The 20791-nt window shown below is 41.3% G+C and overlaps 2 protein-coding genes across 3 annotated transcripts in view; one reads left to right on the top strand and one right to left on the bottom strand.

The window, feature by feature from the left end:
• GTF2E1 (general transcription factor IIE subunit 1) overlaps nucleotides 1-5575 on the bottom strand; it is a 30473-nt gene extending 24898 nt beyond the window's left edge. Inside the window, exons 1-2 of the mRNA XM_041002845.1 lie at nucleotides 5504-5575; nucleotides 536-1013 (exon numbers count right to left, since the gene is read on the bottom strand). Coding sequence (XP_040858779.1) covers nucleotides 536-983 — 448 coding nt within the window. The 5' untranslated portion in view covers nucleotides 984-1013; nucleotides 5504-5575. The remainder of the gene's footprint in view (nucleotides 1-535; nucleotides 1014-5503) is intronic.
• Nucleotides 5576-5751: 176 nt separating this feature from the next.
• The window catches only part of RABL3 (RAB, member of RAS oncogene family like 3), a 42005-nt gene continuing 26965 nt past the window's right edge, over nucleotides 5752-20791 (top strand). For both annotated transcript variants that reach the window (XM_041002911.1, XM_041002910.1), the window contains exons 1-2: nucleotides 5752-5813; nucleotides 9448-9539. In XM_041002911.1, coding sequence (XP_040858845.1) covers nucleotides 5768-5813; nucleotides 9448-9539 — 138 coding nt within the window. In that variant the 5' untranslated portion in view covers nucleotides 5752-5767. The remainder of the gene's footprint in view (nucleotides 5814-9447; nucleotides 9540-20791) is intronic.

Raw genomic sequence — 20791 nt, 5'->3', positions numbered from 1 at the left:
TGGGGCTTGCACTGTAGCATAGTAGGAAAATCTGCTGCTGGCAGCTCTGGAATACCACATGGGTAGGGTCCTTCGAGTTCTGAATGCTCCACTTCATATTCAGTTTCCTGCCAAGGTTCCTGAGAAGGCAGCAGAACATGGCCCAAGTGCTGGGACCCCTGCATTCACATGGAAGACCAGGAAAAGGCTCCTAGCTCCTGGCTTCCAAACAGCCCAAATCAGAACAGCTTATTCAGAGAAACCAACCCTCTAGATTAGGATCCAGCTGGCAAGACACGGAATAGGGACAGAAGCAGGATAGCCACAGGGAGAAAAACCCATGGATAACTTCCCTTGTAAAGAGGAACATTTTGCAACCGCCTTTTAACATAAGATGAAAACCAAACAAAACTTTGACTGCATCCTGAATCACACTGATCCATTCACTTTTACAACAATATACATGTGGTGTGCTTAAAAAGCTAGATGAGTCAATTTAAGAAAAAGGGTTCATGTCTCATTTTACCTGAAAGAGTCACAACTGAATGAACCTTACCTGTCACGGGATCAAAGAGCTGATTAGCTTCTAGGTCTGTAAACGTACTGCTACACACAGGACATTTGAAGGAAGCCCTGTTGGTGGAATCTCTTTCATCGGTTTCAATCCTCCTCCTCATGTGGTCCAATTTGTATTTTACCACATTAACAAGAGTACGATAATTGATAAAGTAATAGTTATGGCGAGTGGTTTTCCCATCTGCAGCAGTCTCTACTCTCATTCTGCACTTGATGAATTTGTCTCCCTTTAAATTATTCAAAACGGATCGAAGTTGCTTCCGATCAAACTTGAGCAGCTCCAGCATATCCTCTTCTTTCACACAGGGATTTCGGATCAGGATGTCCAAGGCCAGGGCATGCTCAATGCCATAAAACCCCCGGATCACGTACTTAGCTAACTTCTTCAATGCTGCTGGAACCTCAGTGAGGACATCTGGGTCTGCCATCCTTAGCAGTAAACTTCAACTTTATATATACTAAATTCACAGGGAAAAAAAAAAAGAGAAATAGCAAGGCATAAAAACATGGCAATCATATTTCTTTACTGGTTACTCTCATTATCTATCATATGTTTGGTTCTGAAAAAATATAAAAATTAGTATTTTATTAATATTATTATTTTTACAGAATAATGTCAAAAGCACTTTATTTCAGAAAGAGAAATACAATAAAGGTCAAAGAAATGCTCACAATTTCTAATCATATAGATCTTTGGGAATGCCAAAAGCCCTCTAGAAAACCTAACGGTTAACATAACTTTTACTTCTTTGGAGTAAACTTTTTTACCAAGATTTAGGATATTTTACCTAGGTATGCTCTCACAATAAAATCACAACAAGTAAACAAATATAAACAAACAATCTGTGGCTGATAAAATCATTAAAAGTTGCAAATCTGAGACAAATGAGCACTCAGATCCAGTTTTACTAACATTGTCAGACTAAATCTGACAATTATGCAAACACCACTTAGTGTGAAACAAAGAAAAGGGGAGGCTAGCACTGCTGCCTAGAACACAAAGACACAGGCTGAGACACAGGCATCCCATGTAGCCACTGGCAAAGGTCCCATCTACTAAGCTTCCAATCAGCTCCCTGCTAACAATCTGGGAAAGCAGCGGGAAATGGCCTGGGTGTTTGGGCCCAAGATGCCCATTTGAGAGATCCAGACGAAGCTGGTGGCTTCCACTTAGCCCATTCCTGTCTTGGCCACCTGGAAAGTGAACAACAGGAAATGGAAGATCTCTGTCCCTCCTTCTCTTTCATTGACCTTCAAATAAAATGCACAAATCTTGGGGCGGAGAGGAACACAAAGGAAAAAGAAAATGGAAGGAAAGCCCAAGATACCATTAAATCTCTGATACCCTGTGGGAAAAAGCAAAAGCTACAGTGAATCTAACGTTCATGCCATGACCCAGAAAGCTGTCTGTCCTCTCAACCCCCAAACTAGAATGTGCTTGGGAGAGTTATAAATGTACATTATAAAACAGCTTTTGAATCACCCTACATTTTGAAAAACATAGGATACTGAGTAAATTCCTCAAACAATTTCAAACTACATTTCTCTAGTGAAAAACAAGCATATCATCAACTACGTCAGCAGGGCTGTTGTGATTAATCAATTAGGATGTAAGTACTCTGGTATCAATTTAATATATTCCAAACTAAGAATGGCTGGGCCAGCCACAGGCTACATCAGTAAAATGTCCCTACTCCGTAAGTAAATTTTTAATGGAGAAACCTCATTGAACTATTTCAGGTCACTGAATCATAGTCAGTTATTAATGCCAGCTTCCATTGTGATTTTTATCTGAAATCAGCAGTTATCAATTCTAATCAGAATCAGTACCTTTTTTAATAAGATACTTTCATATTGACAGAACTCTAGTACAAAAAAATTCCTAAAAAAACAAACTGACATATTTCAAGGATAAAATATAAGGTTTTACCTGTGATAAAGGGAAAGCAAAGCCATTTATCAGAAAATATGAACTCTAAATGCTCAGGAATGATTGCAAAGGATAAAACACAGTAGCAGTTGGTTCCAAACCGGTGTCTCAGGGCTTTCCAGTGATCGCAGTCATGCCAGGCAAACACCTACGTTTAACATCAATGTAGACCACAGTGCACTATGGTGCACACGGTACTCAGCTACACATTGGTACTGAGAACCAGTTTTGGTTCTTTTGCTATTTCATAAACAGCTGACAGGACCTACCACACAGCTTGAGAAACAGCCAGCAGATCAAATAGTAAAAACCAATTTAACCCGGTTTTCCAGTATTACTTCCTAATAGTATTACTTCTTAATTAGTTGTATCTAGTGATAGTCTCCTCTGGCCAGACAGTACCTTACCTTAAGAATAACCACCCTCAGAGCCGGCATCATGGCTCAACTGCCTAATCCTCCTCTTGCAAGGGCCAGCATCCCACATGAGTGCTGGTTTGAGTCCCAGCTATTCCACTTCCTATCCAGCTCCCAGTTTGTGGCCTTTGAAAGCAATAGAGGATGGTCCAAGAAGACCCAGAAAAAGCTCCAGGCTTCTGACTTTGGATCAGCTCAGCTCCAGCCACTGTGGCAATCTGGGGAATGAGAACTACCAAATGGAAGATCTTCGTTTTTCTGTCCTCCTCTCTGTAAATCTGCCTTTCCAATAAAAATAAATAAATCTAAATAATAATAATAATAATAATAATAATAACAACCACCCTGGACCACATTCCCAGTTTCAGTATTAGTCTAGGAGAGCCAGATTAGGTATTATGCAAACTTTAAAAACTTATTAGAGTCACCTAAAAAGTATTCAAAGTCCCTGATCCCTGTGGTTGCTGCTAAAACAAATCCTGCATGAATAGACCCCTGTTCTGCCTAAATATTTGGTCTATTTTCTTTGACTGCAACATGGTAGGAAGCCCCAGATAGCAAAGATGTGGCAAGGGGATTCTGCAATCTAGTAGTTTTGGGATTTGAATCCAGTTCCAGCATTTCTTCACCTGTGACCCAAGAAAATACTCAGCTTCAGTTTCTTCTTACATTAAAAAAAAAAAAAAACGACTGACAGGGCCCTCTTCACATAATTGATGTAAAGACTAAATGAAATAGCTAATGTACCATGTTTTGCTTTCAGGACTGACATAAGAGTTCAATTATGTATTGGTATTCATATTAAGTAACTACAAAAGTGACTCTCAAAGCAGTATGTGCAAGGAACTCACATAAGCAATGAAGACAGTGCTACTATACAACTTTGAAGAGCCATAGTATAAGGCCTAAACTAAGAAAGCAAAAAAATTGCAACAAGAGGATAGAAAGAACAGATGCCCTACATAAATGAAATTAAATATATATATATATATACATATATATATTATACCGGTGTACTTTAACAGCATACTAGTGTTGGAAAACCTTAAATATATCTTTGTTTTGAGCCATGGTAAGTAAGCAGACAAAAAATATTTCTATAAGAAACACATAACACCTGAAGAGGAGCAGATTCAGAAGAAATAAAGCAGTCACCTCCAGAACTTGTCTCTGAGGAAATAGCACAGGCTGTTCCTCTGAAGATGCCCAGCAGATAACTGAAGAAGTGAGACTGGAGCTGGGACTGAGAGCAGGCGAGATCCAAGCCCCTACATTTGAACACCCTCCTTTCCGACCACTGCTTTTTCTTCCTGGCCACTTCCCTTGCCCACCCATGCTCACTGCCCTGACCCACTGGGATTTCTGAAGTTACTTAGGTCAAAGGCCTCAAACTGACAGATCACACAGTTGCACTCAAAGTTTTGAATTAGCTGTCAGCGTTTAAATTAATCTCAACAAACTCCAGCTCCTTTTGAACATTGGTGGAACAATGTGGGCCCAAGTTCCCATGTGGACACAATAAACCAAGGCGGAACTTGAAACAAGCCTCTCAGGTGTTTGAAACTTCTGAGGGTGTAGCCTCCAGGGGCCCTTGTTTCCTCTTCATCTTCATAGTCAGCTCTCAGCCTGACTTGCCACCCTCCCCAATCCAGACCCATATGTACTTGTCATCACCCAAATGTTAAAGTCACCTGTGCACCAGAGAACACTGGAGAAGCAAAGTTGAAAAGAATGTTTCTCAGCTCCATGCTCACACAGCATAATCTCAATTCAAGGAAACAGGTAAGCCTTCCTTACTTCCGCGCCCCCAAAGCTAAGCGCCAAGCCCTCTTAGGATCTCCAATGACATGTCTTCAGGCACCTTCCCGGATTCCCCAGAATTGCCCAGAAGGTCTCCCTTCACAGGTTACTCCCCAGCTTGCACCTTTGTCCCCATCTAGTTCATCAGTGGATTTCCACCTTCTAACCACAAAGACTTTAATAAACCTCTCACACACCTAAGCACCTATCCTTCCAAAATACACATCCTGCCACTCACTTCCTCCACAACAATTTAAAAAAAGAGAGACTACGAGACAAACCTCTTATTATTATTTAGAAGATTTTAGATCAAAACCGCGCTTTGAAAGGATTATGCTGAGGGTGGAGGGGGCAGTAAACAGGAAAAGGAGAACAGGAGAATCCACTTGGAGTATCCCAATATACAACTGTTCCGGGCTTCTATGTAGGGTGTCTAACTGCAGTTTTCTCGGTTCTCATATTCCACGGCTCGCTCCACGCCTTCGTACCTAAAGCTGCAGCTGCGCTCCACGAGGCCAGTTCTCTAACGCTCACTCCACTCCAAGCCCCCGATTCCCCCAATTTCCACGGACTTTAACTGGTGGGTCGAGGGGCACACGCGGGGCGCAGCCACGTCCTTCCCTTCCCGAGTTCGCTCTCGGGCCGGGTCGGGCCAACCGTTCTCGGAAAGACCGAAAACGGGACCAAGACAGGAGGGCAGCTAAGGAGAAGGGGGTAGTTAAAGAGAGGAGCGAAAACAATGAGAGACCAAGAAAGCGACACTGCGCCAGAAAACTGGGAACGAGCAGGAAACAAGGTTTACCAAGCGAACGTTCGAACACTCCCACTACAGCTTTCCTCAGCACCCCAACCACCGGCTTCACCGAACCACGCGACTCGCGCGACGAGGAAAACGCCTAATTTCTGCGACAAAGGCCGGGATTCACGCGCTGGCTTGAACTGCACCGGCCAATCCACACCGTGCAAGCTCCGTCCGGCCAATGAAATTGAAGGCGCTGCCCGCCATACGCCGCTCTGATTGGTGTACAATCCCGGAACAGGCGTTACCCAGGAAGGCAGTGGCAAGATGGCGGCTCTGGATCGGGTGAAGGTCCTTGTGTTGGGAGACTCAGGTGAGCGGCTTCGTCCACCTCTGGGGATTCCGACAATGAGGCGTTACCCTGTATCCCGTTTTCATTCACTCTTACACGCACAACTTCCTGGCTCTACTGCCTGCAGCCGCCTTCCCTCTCAGGGCCTAAAGACTACATTTCCCAGAGGACCTTGGTGTCTGACGAAGCTGTCACGTCGCGCGGGTGGGGGACACGGAGCCCTGGCATTTCTCCTCCTGAATAGCTAACCCCCTTGGCCTCTCTGGTGACCCAAGCCAGGAGTGCATTGTCAACGACTCTAATTATGCAGACTTTGAATTTTTAATTGGGCGCCAAGTAAGCGGTACAGAAATAACTAGGGTCTCTTCGTGAGATTGTGTTCGTTAGAAAAGTGAAGCAAGAGGAATGATCCTGGCGAGGGCTGTGATTGGGTTATCTTCTGTTACCCTGTTTTAGGGTGCAAAAGTGAGGTTGGAGAGATGTCATGAACCCAGAATCCGTACGCGCACACACTAAGCTATGTAATGAAATGCTGAGCAGTCGTCCTATTTCACTTTTAACGGCGCTTTTCGATTTCCTTGTTAGCCCTTTTTAAAAATGTATTTGATAGGCAGAGAAACAAAAGAGCTGGTTCACTGCCTAAAACCCCAGAGGCAAGTGCAGGTCAAGACTCTGTCTTCCACGTGGCTGCTAGAAACTGAGTTCTGCACTTGGACCACTGCTTCCCTGAGTCTGCATGAGCAGACAGCTGCAATAGGACATAAATATGGATCCCAGTGCAGGTTCTTCGTTGCTAGGGCAAAAGCCTGCCTCTTATTGTAAACTTAATTGAAAACCAGTTGCATGCTGAGATTGTCAGAAATAAAGAAATTAAAGGTCTCATTCTGAAGCCTTTGGTATCTGATTCTGGACACAGTTAATTATCCTTTCAAAGTTTGGTTCTCACCGTGGGCATCTGGGAACTACGGGTGAAATATGTACTCCTTCCCACCCTCCAGGAGAGTGTCTCTTTTGGTCCACCGCCACCACCACCCCTCAAGTTTAGCTGTCCTTAAGAACTTGAACACATCTTGCCTTTGAATTTTATAGATTGGTTTTACTGAAGTCGACCTTTGAGTGTGTGCTATGAGCAGACATTGTGCTGGCTAGATGCGTGAATACAGAGAAGGCATATTCCAGTTTTCAAAGACCTGCAAAATTAGTCTTCTATAGATTACAGTTTTTGGATACACTGTGTATTACCACAGATCAGGGAAAGCATAGTATTTGCCTTTTGGGGGACTGGCTGGTTTCTCTAAGTGTATTGGTATCCAGTTACATTCATTTTGGGGCAAAGGACAGGAGATTGACTTGGTGAACTGTTTATCATTCACAGCCTTTGTCTGTGCTCTTGAAGAACAATAGGGCTTTTTTTTCTAACCTTCTAGTGTTGAATTCCTTTTTCTTTTGTTTTAAACTTATTTTTATTTGAAAGATCAAGTTATAGAGAGATGGAGAGACACAGTCCCCACATGGCTTTATTTCCCAAATATTCCCCAAATGGCTGCAGTGGCCAGAAGTGATCCTGTTTGAAACTTACTCCTCCCACATGGGTACAAGATCCCAAGGCCTTGAGTCATCTTCCACCTCTTTCTTCAGCCATTAGCAGGGGGCTGGATTGGAAGTGGAGCAGCCAGGACTAGAACCATGTACCCATGTGGAATGCTGGCACCAGCACAGCAGACAGGCTTAACTTGCAAGCCATGATGCCAGCACCCCACTTGCTCCTCATGATCCAGGGAGTGCGTGTCCCCATTCCTCTGCTTTGCTTTTCTATCATAGCTGACGATCTTTTTCTGTTACGTGTTGTTAGAAGCGATCACTTGTTTTTTCAATAGGCACTGTGTATGGAGGTATGACTGGTATTAGTGCATTACATGGAAAGGGCAGATTTGGCTGCTGGCATGTGCAAGATAATTAGCAGGTTTGGGGCTTCATTTAATCCAGTATGGTTGTACAACAGAAGACACAGCTGTGCCCACCAGGAGCATAATTGATCTTGTCACACATTCACTAAGTTAGGTTAAATGTACAAAGTCACTTGTCTTTTTACCAGTTTCCATTTAACAGCTTTTTACTATCTTGACAGATTAGTATACTTTTTGCATTTCATCTGCTGCTGTTTCAAACATCAAAGTTTATTTTTCAGTAAATTCTAATCTACTGTGTGAAATGTTGAGGGTTTCACAATTATATAAAGCAGAGACTTGAGACTTGGAGCTTTGTTTTGTATTCTAAAGGTATTTGATCATTTAGTAGGGATTCTTGAAAGTCGCGCTAAGCTACACAAGCTGGTTTCTCTCTTCTCTCAGAGAGCAGGGGATGTAATGAGCTTAACACATTTCCAACAGCTATTCTTGGAACTGACATTTACTTAATTATATTGGGCCTTTTTTCCCCCTAAGCAAATTGAGTCCATTCTTTTGATCTAATTTAGTTCTAAAGGTGAAAATAAAGTCAGAACTTCCCAAAATTCTTAGAGAAATGTACGATTAAATATTGGATAGTACTTCAACTACATGCTGATACTGGTAATCTTTGCATGGTGATTTTTGTTTCTTTAAGCTTTCTAGATTGCTAATATAAGTTTAAAATAAAATGATTCATATCAATAATTCACACAAAGATGTTATCTAAATTTTTTATGTAATTAATGATTCATAAAGATTCACCAACTTTGCTTGTTGTAATGGAATTCCAAAGTTCTATTGAATAAATTATTCCACACAGAGATGTACGGATGTAACTCAGGCACTTTCCTCTTCATAGAAATCTCTGAGTGCTCCTGTTAGCATTAGTAATTGGTCTGCCCTGTGCCCAAAAAAATCTGAAAGAAAATGCCACCTTAATCTGTTATGTCAAAAGTTTGCCATTCTGCAAATATTTCAGTGACATAATATGAATTTCAGAGTTACTGTAAATGCTATATTTGTTGCTCAATTTAGTTCTCTAACAATATTTTGTGTATAAGACAACGTAAATGGTTGTTATATAGAAGAGGAAGTAAAGACGTCCTTTTTCCCATTGCAGAAAGCTGGGCCAAATGTTTGGCTGCTTCTTAAAATCACTCTTGGTCAGAACTGAAGTATCTAACTACGGCATTGTCACTGACAGTACTCAAGAACTACCTAGAAGACCATCTAACAGGATACTAGGAAGGGACCCCAGTGTGAGTGTGCAGGAGAGAGGAACTACCTAAAAGATCTGTTAGATTCCATGTGTCTCAAACAAGCTAAATAAAGTTGTTTAAATGGAAAGGAATTAGTTAATCTGAAATTGCTGCCGACCCGTGATTCTCAGAGTGAAGCCCTGGGCTGTTAGTATTGGTATCACCCGGGAACTTATTAGAAACCCAAAATCTTGGGACCTGTGACGATCTGCTGAATCAGAAAGTGTGAAGGAGGGGAGCCAGCAGACTGTGTTTTCAGAGGTTCTCCAGGTGATTCTGGTACTCCACAGGAGAGAACAGTGCTGCCAGCCATCCTCCCTTACCCAGGAAAGACTCTTTCAACAGCTTTGCTTTGCATCTCATTTTTGCCACATGCTCTCAGTCTTCCCCCGGCTGTAAGAAGTTGCAGCATGCCTTTCATAACTAGAATTCTTGTATCTTTTACAGGTGTTGGGAAATCTTCTCTAGTCCATCTTCTATGCCAAAATCAAGTGCTGGGAAATCCATCCTGGACCGTGGGCTGCTCAGTGGATGTCAGAGTATGTGTCTTTTATGCTTCAGTTTTTAATTAGCCCTATTAAAGATAACTCCTTCAAACTAGAAAAATCAAATTACACCACTGTAATTAAGATTAAAGAATAATACCTGGAGTTATCATCCTATAATGTGCTAGGTGTTAGAGTAGTGGTAGTTGCTTATCTTTGTCTATTTTATCTTTTAAAACTGTGCTACACTCAGGTAGATGTAGAAACTGAGGCAAAGGAAATATAAGTCACTTGATCTATGCACTCAGCTCATTAAAAATAGAATAGATAGGGCTGACACAGTAGCATTACAGGCTAATTCTTCACCTTGTGACATCAATATCCCATATAGGTACCAGTTTGAATCCCAACTGCTCCACTTCTGATCAAACTCCCTGCTTATGACCTGGAAAGACAGCGGGAGATGGCATGGGTCCTTGGGTCCCTGCACCCATGTTGAGGACACTGAAATAAGCTCCTAGTTCCCAGCTTCAGATGGGTTGAGCTGCAGCTAGTGGCTGTTTGGGGAGTAAACGAGTGAATGGAAGCCGTCTCTGTCTCTACTTTCTGTCTAAGATCTGCATTTCAAATTTAAAACAATCTTTTTTTTTTAAGGTAGATTGGAGATATGAATCCAATTAACATGATTCTGTGTATCTAGAGACCATTTAACAAACTCCACATATAATTCTGTGTAATCCTGTGCCCCTAAGATGGCAAGCTTTTGGCTAGAAATACAGAGTATAGACAAAAACTGGCATTTCAGATCTAGGCCATCTGTTCAATGTCATGTTTAAGAATCAGAAGCAGTTCCCAGTGCATAAATTGTTTCCCCAGGTATTCCTGGCCATTTCTTGACTTTGACATGGCCCAGCCCTGGCTATAACAGGCATATACAGAGAGAACCAGCAGATAAAAGATCGCCATATCTGTCATTACTCCCTTGCCCTCCTCCCATCTCTTTTTGTATCTCTCTTTTATGTCCTTCTCTGTATGTCTGCCTTCCAAATATTTTTTAAAAGCATGAATCTATTTTGATACACATAAATTTTGAAATTCATGCATAACATGAGCATTTTTGTTTGTTTTGTTTTATGGCACAGTTTAATAGGCACTGGGATTTCCCATCCTGCTCGCCAAGTTTTCTCCCATCCCACCTGATTTCCCCTCCAGTTTTACAATGGCTTTCTTTCATGAACGTAAGTCCATCATGCTGCCACTGAAGTGTCTCCCAAGAATGTAGGCATGAACAATGTTGCAAAGTCCAGCATCTTACTGTCAGGACATTATCAGCAATTTTGCTGGGAGCCCATCATTGTTCTGTATGCATAGAGACGTCCTGTTCTCTGTCTCCACGTCTGAACATATCAGTTTTCACTGCACTTCCATTATGCAACCCCTTAAATGCAGAACCAGTGTACACAGTCCACTCCAGGGAAAATAATAGTAAGCTTTCATCTGTGAAGTTACCAAACATACAATAAAAATTCCAATGGGTCACTAGAGTGTTGAGAAAGAATATTAAGAACCTTCATGTAGGAATACATGCCAGTGCATGACCCATGTGACGCTAAAGAAATTATAATAAAAACTAGAGCATCGTTACTCATGAGTTGTAGCAGTAACAGTGATCAAAGGGACATTAACAATCTCAGATGTTTATAAGCAATCGGTCCGTTATACATGATTGATTAATGAACATGAGCATTTTAAAGTCACAAAGTATACATGGATTTCAAAACTTCTTTGAGGGCCTCACCTTACATGCACCAAGATCCCATATGGGTGCCAGCTCATACCCCGACAGCCCCACTTCCATCCAGCTTCCTGCTTGTGGCCTGGGAAAGCAGTAGAAGACACCCCAAAGCCTTGGAACCCTGTATTCATGTGGGAAATCTGGAAGAGGCCCCTGGCTTCAGATTAGCTCAGCTCCAGCCTTTGAGGCCAATTGAGGAATAAATCAGCAGATTGAAAATCTTCCTCTTTGTCTTTCCTCCTCTTTGTATTCTGACTTTCCAATGAAAATAAATAAATCTTTTAAAAATTCTTTGAACCAATAATTAATTTTTTTCATTTTGCTTTCTGCAAATGCTTGAAGTACCCTTGTATATTGCTGCTAATTGGAAATTTTCTAAAGGTCCAGCTTCAGGGCATAGTGGGTAAAGCCACTGCCTGCAGTGCTTACATTTCCATATGGGCTCTAGTTCACATCTTGGCTGCTGCACTTCTGTTTCAGCTCTCTGCTGATGGCCTGGGAAAAGCAGCAGAAGATGGCCCAAGTATTTGGACTTCGGTCACCCATGTAGAAAACCTGGAAGAAGCTCCTGGCTCCTGGCTTTGACCTGATCCAGCCCTAGTCATTGTAGCCCTTTGGGAAATAAACTGGCAGAAAGATCGTTGCCCTTCCCTCTGTCACTCTAGTTCTTTCAGATAAAATAAAATCCCTTCATTTTTAAAGATGTTTTTAATTTATTTATAAAACAGATTTATGGAGAGGAGAGGCAGAGAAAACTTTTCAGTCCACTGGTTTATTCCCCAGTTGGCTGCAATGGCCAGAGCTGAGACAATTGGAAGCCAGGAACCAGGTGCTTCTTCCAGGTCTCCTAAGATGGAGAACTGGTACAAGGTCTCAAGGCTCTGAACTATCCTCTACTGCTTTTCCAGGCTACAAGCAGGGAGCTGGGTGGGAAGTGGAGCAACTAGGACACGAACAAATGCCCATATAGGATCCTGGTGCTTGGAGGTGTAGGATTAGCCAATTGAGCCATCATGCCAGACCCTAAAATGAAATTTTAAAAAAAAATTTGTCAGACTATGCCGGAGTCCAGCTCCAGCCGAGTTCGGAGCTCGGGAAGGGTGTGTGGAGTCAGCGATAAAGACACAGACACAGACACTTGCTGTGTTCTCATAACAGCTCAAGAAAAAACTGTCCTTTTTATTTACTCAAAACCCCTCTCAAGCTTCTGCATAAGCAACTATTCTATTTTTACTTCAAGACTAAGGGGGCATGTACAGACATTTGGTCACTCTGTCTGCACTTCAGGGCTAAGCAGGTGCCTCTAAAGATAATTCTGCAAAATACTGTATTCATATTCTTCAAAGCAAGCCATTATTTATTCTTCAACAGTAGCCATGGAGCAATAGCCAGGACTCCAAGGCCAAGGCACATGCGATTACCTGCTAATCAGTAGTACATTCCTACCACATTTCTATTTCTATAGTATACCCATTATTTAATGGGAAAATAGGTTACAAGGGAAAAAATGCAAAATCTAAAACAGAAACTTCAAATGTTAAATCCCCCTACAACTATAGACTCCTACAACCCCATAAACAATAAAGCAGTAATCAAAAGCATTTTTTGTTAATAAAAGCATCTTTAATTCCTCTAGCTAAAAATTATAAAAGCAGCTAAAACAATTACATTTTCTATGCTCCAAAAAATTGCAAAGGCAGGCTAGCCTTTGAGATAACAATGACTATATTTATTACCATAGCAGTTTTAGCTCTCACTCCCATCACTTCCATTACTTTGTAAAATTCTTATTAAGCCATTTCCCAGAAGGCGTGCTATATGTCTGGGACCCATCAGGGCAATGGGTAGGTACAGAATAAGATGTCCAGAAATGGCATGGGCTTAATTGTGCTCCTGTGCACAGTTAAAGGCCCACTCACCAAGACATTATCAGTAACATTAACTCTCAAGCTCATGTTAGTGGCAAAAGCCATCCCACAGGGGCAAACAACAATGCCTCAAATAGATTACAGAATTCTTAGTGGGGTGCTTGAGTGTCCATGCAAAAAGGTGGTGAAACTGTGTTAAGGTGGTCAGAGAGAAATCCGCTGGGCCTTGCCTAACAGCTGGAAGCTCCCCCGGGCCTTGCCACACAGGAGAGCTGTTCTCTTCACACCTTCATGCCTTCCACGCCCACTGCATGGACCCCAGCAAGACTGTTCCTTTTTTAAAAAATACATTCATTTTATTTATTTGAAAGGCAGAGTTACCAAGAGAATGGGAAACATAAAGACAGGTCTTCCAACTGCTGGTTCCCTCCCCAAATAGTTGAGAAGGCTGGAGCAAGGCCTAGCAGAAGCCAGGAGCCAGGAGTATCACACCTCCACTGCTTTCCCAGGTGCTTTAACAGGGAGCTGGATTGGAAATAGAACAGCTAGGACTCAAACTGGCATCCATAGGGATTGTCAGCACTGCATGCAGTGGTTTTACGCACTATGCCATAGCACCAGCTCTAGACTATCGGGGTTTTTTTAGATTTTTTTTTTTTACAATGCATTTAAAATATTTTATGTTTTAGTCTTTTCTGTTCTTTAGTTTTTCCAGCTTCTGTCTAGGTGTTGGTTCGTTTTTATTCGTCCCATTCAGTAGTAGTCATGCTAATGATGTCTTCGTTTCTCATCATTTTTATCTTTCATTTCCTTTATGCCTCCCTTTGTAATCCCATTAGGTTTTTGTCCTCCAGGTGTTTCAGATGCTCTGCTATGTTCTCTGTCCTTTATTTCCCCTTGCTACATTCTGCCTGATGCACTAAGAGCTGCCTTCCAATCAACTAAGAATTTGTTCAGTTGTTCAAGTAACTATAGTTTGGAATGTCAGGATTTTTTTTACTTATTTTAATACTTTTCCATAATTTAGTTTGTGTTTTTAATTGATTGTTCTAGAGGGGGGTAGATATCCTACTTCCTGTATCAACTGCTCCACTTTGTGGAAATGTGTTTGTAGAGCAAGTCTCCTCTTCAGTGGGATTTTCCTTCTCTCTGTAGATTGTCAATGCAAATACCTGGGTCACACCTGTGCCTTTCTGCTGTAGTCAGCACCCAAGGGGTTTGAATGAGCCTTGTAGTTTCTCAACTCTGACTTTCCACACTATGTAGATAATAGAAATCTATCGCTGTCCCCGGTGTCAGATGGTAGCCCAGGCTTATCACCTCCACTTCTTGTGAACCATAGGCTATTCTCTACCATCCTCTACCTCAGGTCAAGTTTTTACTGTTCCCCTGAGTTTCTGAACAGTTTTTTCCAGGTCTTTTCTATTGACTCAGCAGTTCTGCAGGGATCCAGATTTTGACAAGGTAATTGCAGTTTTCTTCCTTTAAAGATGGAAGGCAGGTCTGCCATTGTGGAGTGGGAGCTAACACTCCAGACACAAGCCTCTGAGATTAAATGTAACTCTGTGTCAGTATGTACTTATCCTTCTGAATATTAAGTTCTTTGTTCTTATCTAGCACCTGGGGATATCCCTTTCTGTCTTGAGCAGGTTTGTGTTCTCTCTCTCTCCTCTCTATTTTTTTCTCTTGTCTTTCATACTCTCACACTGTATTTTCATATTTATGGAGTGTGACTTATATGTAGGATACCCATATGTTTTGTTTTGATGACCAGTCTGGCAGTCTTAGTGTTTTAATTCAATTAGTGAGCCTTGTATCCAAATTTTCTGTTTCAGAATTCTGCATGATGCCTAGGAATCAGCATTTAATGGTATTAGGTTCAATTATTAAGAAGCCACTTAGATACCTGTTTCATGTACTAGAATGCCTGGATTCAGTCCTGCCACTTCTGATGCAGCTTCCTGCTAAAGCATTCACTGGGTGGCAGTAGGTGATGGCCAAAGTTCTTGGATTGCTGCCACTCACATGGAAAAACCCATATTGAATTCCAGGCTCCTGACTTCGGCCTGGTCCAGCCTGGTTGCTTTGGACATTTGGGGGAATAAACCAACAGATAGAAGATACCTCTCTCAAGTGCATGCTATCAAATAAATAAAAAAACATTTTTAGGGAGCCAGTGCAGTGGCTCAGCACTGGTATCCCATATAAGCACCAGTTTGTGTCCCAGCTGCTCCTCTTCCAATCTAGCTCCCTACTCGTGGACTGGAAGAGCAGTTGGGGATGGCCCAAAGGCTTTGGGCTCTGTTCCCACATGGAAGATCTAGAAGAAGCTCCTGGCTCCTGGTTGTGAATCAGCTCAGCTCCGCCCATTGTGCCCATCTGGAGAGTGAACCAGCAGAAGGAAGATCTTTCTCTCTCTGTAAATCTGACTTTCAAGTAAAAATGAATAAACCTTTTTAAAGAAAAAAACAGACAAACAAAAAAGCATCTGGTGCAGGTGAACTGTATTGAGGAACACTGACTAGGATGTAGGATCAGTGTACTGTAGGCAAATAAAAGCAGTTATGGACAGCACTTGGAGCAGGGAGTGAAACTAAGAAGCAGGTACCATGATGCTGGTAGGTCATAGCAATAAGACAAGAGGGGAAAGGAGAACTGATGGAGCAGATCCTCTAAAGGACACAAATACAGACACACACACACACACACACACACAGAGTCACATGCTGGAAACAGCTATAAAGAACAGTTGAGAATATTGGAGAATGGAGCACATTTGTCTTAGAGGGTAGAAGGTGAAGCCATGTCATCTGTAGGAGTGGGCCTACCGGTTTAAGTTAATGCAGTGAGTTGAAGGATAGAATATAGTCAAACTTTTAACCATAGAAAAAAATAACAGGAGGAAAGTGAAAATATTTGGAGGAAGGGAACAATTGGAAATTGAAAGATGGGTAAGAGGAAGAAAAAGCAGAGTGTGAGAGACCGATTAATGGTAACTGGGAATAGCACTGGTGACGAAGTTTCCAAAAAAAATTTTGTCTCTACAGTCCTCTATATTAGAGAGTGAATACTTGATTGTATCTCCAAGGAAAGCTTTTGTGAAAGATCCAGAGAACATGCAAGCATGAAATTATTCAGCAGCAGTTCCTTTTGGAAAATGCCACTTTTGCAAAAAGGGATGTTGGAGTTAGCTTATGTCACATTACAGATATATATATATAATTTTTAGTTATTTCTTTTCATTTGATTTGAAAGGCAACAATACAGAGAGCGCTCTTATATGCCGATTCAGTGCCTGAAAACCAGAAACAGGCAGAACTGGCAAGGTTGGCACTCTTGGCAGGTCTGTCCTTTGGACAGAAGGAAGCCAAACATTTGTGCTCACACTCATTGCCTCCCCAAATGCAGATTATCAGGAACTGAGGCTCTCTGAAGTAGCACATGGGTTTCCCAGTGGTGGCTTACGCTGCTCACCAAACAAGCGTCCCTGGATTGTGTATTTTGTACCTTTGTGCATTGAACTGCCTAGGAGACTGGAAGAAAGATGACAGTGGTCGGTGACCAACACCTTGTAATAATGTGATTTTTTTTTTTTAAACTGAAGTGTGTGTGATATCAAAAGACCTTTTAAAGCCACACTGGCTAGAATTATGTTATTACAGAAGGATATGGCTCAAGGGGCTGAAAACAACCTGGTTTTTATCACTGTCCATTCTGTCTGGTTAGTCTCTATATTCCGTCTTTGGGAAGAATATGTTTCTTGCCTGGCAGTCTAGGTAAAAGGCAATTTTAAACTATAATCTTAAGTTGTTATATACATATAAATCATTTTTACTACCATTATAATACAGTGAACAGTTTTTCTCACTGGAAAGAATCCTTAAAGCTTATAAAGCCTTTGCCTAAATAGCTTAGAAGAATATTGTTTTCTGAGAAGCTATTAAAATGCAATTTCAGTGTCTGTGTTGCCAAAATCTGACAGAGGGGATTTTCAGAATTCGTAGAGCTACCCCAATCCGAAGCCAGGAACCAGGAGCATCCTCCAGGTCTCCCATGCAGATGCAGATGCAAGGCTTTGGGCAGTCCTCGACTGCTTTCCCAGACCACAAGCAGGGAGTTGGAAGGGAAGCCGGGCAGCCAGGGTTAGAACCAGTGCCTGCATTCAAGGCAAGGACTTTAGCCGCTAGACCACCATGCCAGGTGTTAAATATATCTTGACAATAGGATGCTGGACTCTCTGCCATTGTCCATATCTACAGTGTCAGGATGCACTTCAATAACAGAATGATGGACTTATTACTGATTGTGAAGGACTATACTATTGTAATAATATAGGAGAAATCAGTATGATGAGGAGAGGATTTGGAAAGGGGGGAAGGGAATTCCCAGAGCCTATGGAACTATAGCATGAAATAATAAAATAAATGAATTTCTTAATACAAAGTGTTGTAGCAGTTCAGCAAAGTGAAGTTCATGTAAAGCATGTAAAATCATACTAGGTGTTAATGATCAAGGGGGTAGCTTGGGTAACCAAACAGGTGGGCCTTTCTCCCACAAGAGTGGTTGCTTTTAGGTGAAAGAGAAGGAAATGGTAATAACTTCTGCTCTGGGCGTGGGGAAGAGGAGCATCCATGAGCTACCTTGCAGAAGTCGTCCAGAAACCATTTGGACAAAGTTTAAGAGAGAATTCTGAGTTGGAGACACTTTTGTTGAGATAATGCAGAATCATGAGGGTTCATAAGATTTTTTTTTAACAAAAGAAAGAAAAGGTAGAATATTGGAAGATTTAGAAAGCTTAAGGTGAAAGAGGGATCAGAGCAAGATCAATTCAAAAGATGGAAGGAGAGCCAAGAGATGAACTTTCACAAGAATGCAGAAAGAGGAAAACTTCATGCATGAAGAATAGCGTTTTAGTATGAAAGACTATAGAGATATAAAAATTGAGAAAACTTTAAAAATTTGAATTTGGTAATGTTGACATCATTGTTGACTTTCAAAATCCCACAGCATGTTAGTGTAGAAACCAGATGTTGTATCAGAGAGTATAAACACATTTCAATGACTCCTTCATAAAGTTTAGAGATTAAATCAAAGAATAAATGAGTTCAAAACAGAAGAGAAAGCAGTTTATTTTTTTAGGTAAAGGAAATGACTGAAGGCAAAAGAAATTCCTGGAAGCAAAAAGGAATTAACAGTAAATTTTATACTATTCCTTCACCCAGTTGTTTATTTTCATAACTGCTAGGAACCAGACACTGCAAGAAATTGAAAGTATAGCCGTGAATAGGACAAGCGAACTTCTGGTATATTTTTCTAATTACTTTTTTCTGTCCTCTTCCCGCATTTACCTCCCAAAACTTCCAACATTCCTTCCTCTTTTTAGCAGTGATTCTGCAGGCACAGATACTTAACCAAACTTAGTAACATCTACACTATTCAGTGCTATTTCTTAAGGTTTCTCATTTCCTTTACTAAATTTTTTCCTTTTCAGTAGTTACTAATAATGCATGAACTCCCCCATGAGGTATAACCTTTTGTGTATACTTTACATTTGGCTTTCTTCTTCTTTAATTTTAAGTTATTTTATTTATATAAGCTAGACTAACTTCACATCACAGATTTAGGTACATACTGATACTTTCCACCCTACCCTCCCTGCTTCCAGATTCTCCACCCACTCTCCTCCTTTCTTTTTGAAATGTTTACAGCGACATACATTCAGTTCACAAGCACAATCTTAACACTCTATTAGGTAAAGAATTTAACAAATAGCAAGCAGGAAAAAAAGACACTTACTTCACTAAAAATATCAAGAGCTCAGTAAATGAGGAAGTCTGATGTGACAGCAGTGTTCAGGGTCATTTTCTCATTCAGTGGTCAGCATGTATTTTTGCTTCTTTTTGATAAAATCCTTCATTGTGTACTTGTAAGAACAACAATTATTGTTAAAGCAGCAGGCCCTTGATGATGCAGTTTACAAATGAAACACATTTCCTGTAGTTTGATGTCATCCCTGTTCAATTGGGCTCTTGACATGCACCAAGGTACTACTTATTGTTTCAAGAACAATAATTGTTAAATGTCAAGCTTTCCCTTGGATGTTACTCATCCATGTAAAAGACAGAATGTCATAACCACCAGCTGGAAGCTACTAGTTTAAAATTCTGAGAATTCATTCCATATGAATTAATTTAAACTTGAAGAATATCAATTAAGTGAATTGGAAAAAAAAAGGAGGACAATTTCTGTTTGGAAAGAAACTTGGAAGTGATATAATCAGGGAATGCATTTGTGGTAGAGAAGAGAATGGGTGAGTCAATTATTTTGGGAGGACGCATAACCAGAGAGTGCTGGCCAAGACTTGGTACATTGTTAAGCCAGAGAATATACTACCTGGGAAAGGTATTACATAATGGCTATTCTCAGATGAATCTTTTTATGGGAGGCAGCATTAGATATTTAAAACAAGTTTAGAGAAAAGTGAGGCAAAATGAAACTGTTAATTGACCATTGAAGTCAGCAATATGGATGCAAGTGGTGGCTTACACCTGGAATGGTTCACTAAAATACTAGATGGGGAGAAATTCGATTTAAAAATTTTTAAAAGAGGGTCCTGGTGCAATAGCCTAGTGGCTGAAGTCTTCACCTTGAACGCACGAGGATCCCATATGGGTGCTGGCTCAATCCCAGCAGCTCCACTTCCCATCCAGCTCCCTGCTTGTGGCCTGGGAGAGCAGTCGAGGATAGCCTAAAGCCTTGGGACCCTGCACCTGTGTGGGAGACCCAAAAGAGTCTTCTGGCTCCTGGCTCCAGATTGGTGCAGCTCCAGCCATCACAGTCACTTGTGTGAATCATCGGACGGAAGATATTCCTCTCTGTCTTTCCTCCTCTCTGTATATGACTTTCCAATAAAAAATAATAATAAATTCAAAAACTTTTTTTTAATTTAAAAAGAGACTGTGAGGAGCCAATATTGTTTGGTATAGAGGATAAAACTGCTGCTGGGCATCTCACATGGGCTGCAGGTTGTGTATGAGCTGCTCTATTTCTCATCCAGCTCCATGCTAATAGCCTAAAGAATGAACTGGAAGTTGGCTGACATGCTTGGGTTCCTGCCACCCCTGTGGGAGACCCAAATAAAGCTCCTGAGCTCTAGTTTTGGCCTGGTCCACCCCCAGCTGTTGTGACCATTTGAAGAATGAACCACCAGTAGAAGATCTCTGTATATCTCTCCTTCTCTCTGTAAGTCTACCTTTCAAATAAATCTTTACAAGAGAAAGAATTAGAGGTAAGAACAATTGGGGTGCTTTTCTGGGAAAAGGAACAAAAATGTTGCATATCAAGAGTACATGAGGTGAAGAGAATATAAGCTTGTTTAAGACGGGAAAAATTGTGACATGTTTATGTGTTGGTGACAGTTATTCACCGGAGAGGGAAAAATTGATGAGCAGGGGGAAATGGTAGAACTTCCTGTTTGAGGAAGGAAATGGAGATAGGATTTCATGCACAGAAGAGGTTTTAGTCCTGGAGACACAGGCAGCCTAAGATCCTAACAGAAGGCAAAGCAGATTATGTGGCATCGACACAGGAAAGTGTCTGTTGTGGGAGGGCAGCTTCTAGAAATCCGTATTTTTTTTTAAGAT

The sequence above is a fragment of the Ochotona curzoniae genome, unplaced genomic scaffold, assembly GCF_017591425.1.
Source record: "Ochotona curzoniae isolate NIBS_2020 unplaced genomic scaffold, NIBS_Ocur_1.0 scaffold_2587, whole genome shotgun sequence".
NCBI lineage: Eukaryota > Metazoa > Chordata > Mammalia > Lagomorpha > Ochotonidae > Ochotona > Ochotona curzoniae.
Note: the sequence above shows the minus strand (reverse complement) of the source record. Positions and strands in the feature narration are given on the sequence as shown.